Consider the following 1,653-nt stretch of genomic DNA (forward strand, 5'->3'; position numbering starts at 1 on the left):
GTTTAGGGTTTAGGGTTTTACGAGGTGCGCCAGTCTTTTGATTTGCTGCGCCTCTTTGTTGTTTTCTTTAAAAGCGTCGGAGACTTTTTTAAATTCATTTGTTGTTTTCTTCAACAGTTCTTGTTGCTGCTCAAACACAAACCCTAAACCCTAAACCCTAAACCCTAAACCCTAAACCCTTGCCCCAAACCCTAAACCCTAAACCCTCGTCACCCGATCGCGCCCAGCCCCAAACCCTAAACGCTAAACCCTAAACCCGTAAACTCTAATCGCCCTAAACCCCCAAGCCCAGCCACTAAACCCGAAACCCTAAACCCTAAACCCCAAATCCCAAACCCTAAACCCCAAACCCTAAATCCCAAATCCCAAACCCTAAACCCCAAACCCCAAACCCTAAATCCCAAACCCTAAACCCCAAACCCCAAACCCTAAACCCCAAACCCTGAACCCCAAATCCCAAACCCTAAACCCCCAACCCTAAACCCCAAACCCTAAACCCCAAACCCTAAACCCTACCTGTTGCAAGGCGCTGAGTTGGCGTTTGGCGGAGTTTTCTGCAGCTTTGAGTTTCTTTTGAAGTGCAATTTGTTTTTCATTTAAAACAAAGAAACTATTTTCTTTTTCTTTTAAAATTTCTTTAAATCTTTTTTCTTCTTTTTCCAACTTCGACAAATAAAAGGCCTCGCGCTCCAACGCCGCCTCTTTTGTTTTCTAATTTAAATAATAAATAAATAAATAAATAAATAAATAAATAAATAAATAAATTAGTTAATTAATTAATTAATTAAAGTAATTAATTTGTTATTTAAATTGCTGGTTTGTTCTTTAAGTTGCAGTTTGAAATTCATCATCGTTTTGCATTATTTACCCTAAACCCTAAACCCTAAACCCTAAACCCTCAAATTAAAATTAATTTTAAAATTTAATCTTCTTCTTTATTTCTATTTTTATGTAAAAAAAGACGCACAATTGCAACTTCGTAATAATGGTCTCTTTCTTCTGTCAGCTCTTCTAGATATTTCCTGCAGCACAAACCCTAAACCCTAAACCCTAAACCCTAAATCCTAAACCCTAAACCCTAAACCCCTGGCATGGAACCTGGCACAGAGGCCTGGGGAGGCGCTAGGGCTCCAGCTAGGGTTTAAGCGGGGTCTTAGGGTTTGCTGCTAGGGTTTAGGGTTTGCGCTGCGACGAGGGTTTAGGGTTTAGGGTTTGGGGTTTACTTGAAAATCTCCACCTCGCTGCGGGCAAGGACTTCTTTCGCCTTTGCTCTCTTGTAACTCTCAATTGCAACCAACTTCTCGTTCTGAAAACACAATTAGGGTTTAGGGTTTAGCTTTTAGGGTTTAGGGTTTAGGGTTTAGGGTTTAGGCAGAACCTCGTACATCGCAGCCGCCTGAACACCCCCAGAAGCCCCAAACCCTCCCAAACTCCAATCCCCAAACCCTAAACCCTAACCCCTGAACCCCAAACCCTAAACCCTAAACCCTAAACCCTCACGCCTAGGTATTCGCAAGTCCACGCCAGTTTCTCAAGACGAATAAGAGCTTCAGCAAGAGTTCCTTCATCTGTTTCCATTTCAAAGGATTTCTGCCTCCGAGTTCTGCACAAACCCTAAACCCTAAACCCTAAACCCTAAACGCCGAGGCGTCC

General features: G+C 42.4%; 1 protein-coding gene across 1 annotated transcript; it reads right to left on the reverse strand.

The window, feature by feature from the left end:
- Nucleotides 1–922: 922 nt before the first annotated feature.
- On the reverse strand, nt 923–1,578 carry ETH_00040045 (uncharacterized protein; the record flags this gene model as incomplete). The annotated part of the gene is made up of 3 exons (XM_013375123.1): nt 923–1,022; nt 1,224–1,306; nt 1,501–1,578. The coding sequence occupies 3 exons, from the start codon at nt 1,576–1,578 to the stop codon at nt 923–925; spliced, it is 261 nt and encodes an 86-aa protein (XP_013230577.1).
- Between the last annotated feature and the right edge of the window lie 75 nt (nt 1,579–1,653).

This window comes from Eimeria tenella, genomic scaffold, assembly GCF_000499545.2.
Source record: "Eimeria tenella Houghton genomic scaffold, Eth_scaff2533, whole genome shotgun sequence".
NCBI lineage: Eukaryota > Apicomplexa > Conoidasida > Eucoccidiorida > Eimeriidae > Eimeria > Eimeria tenella.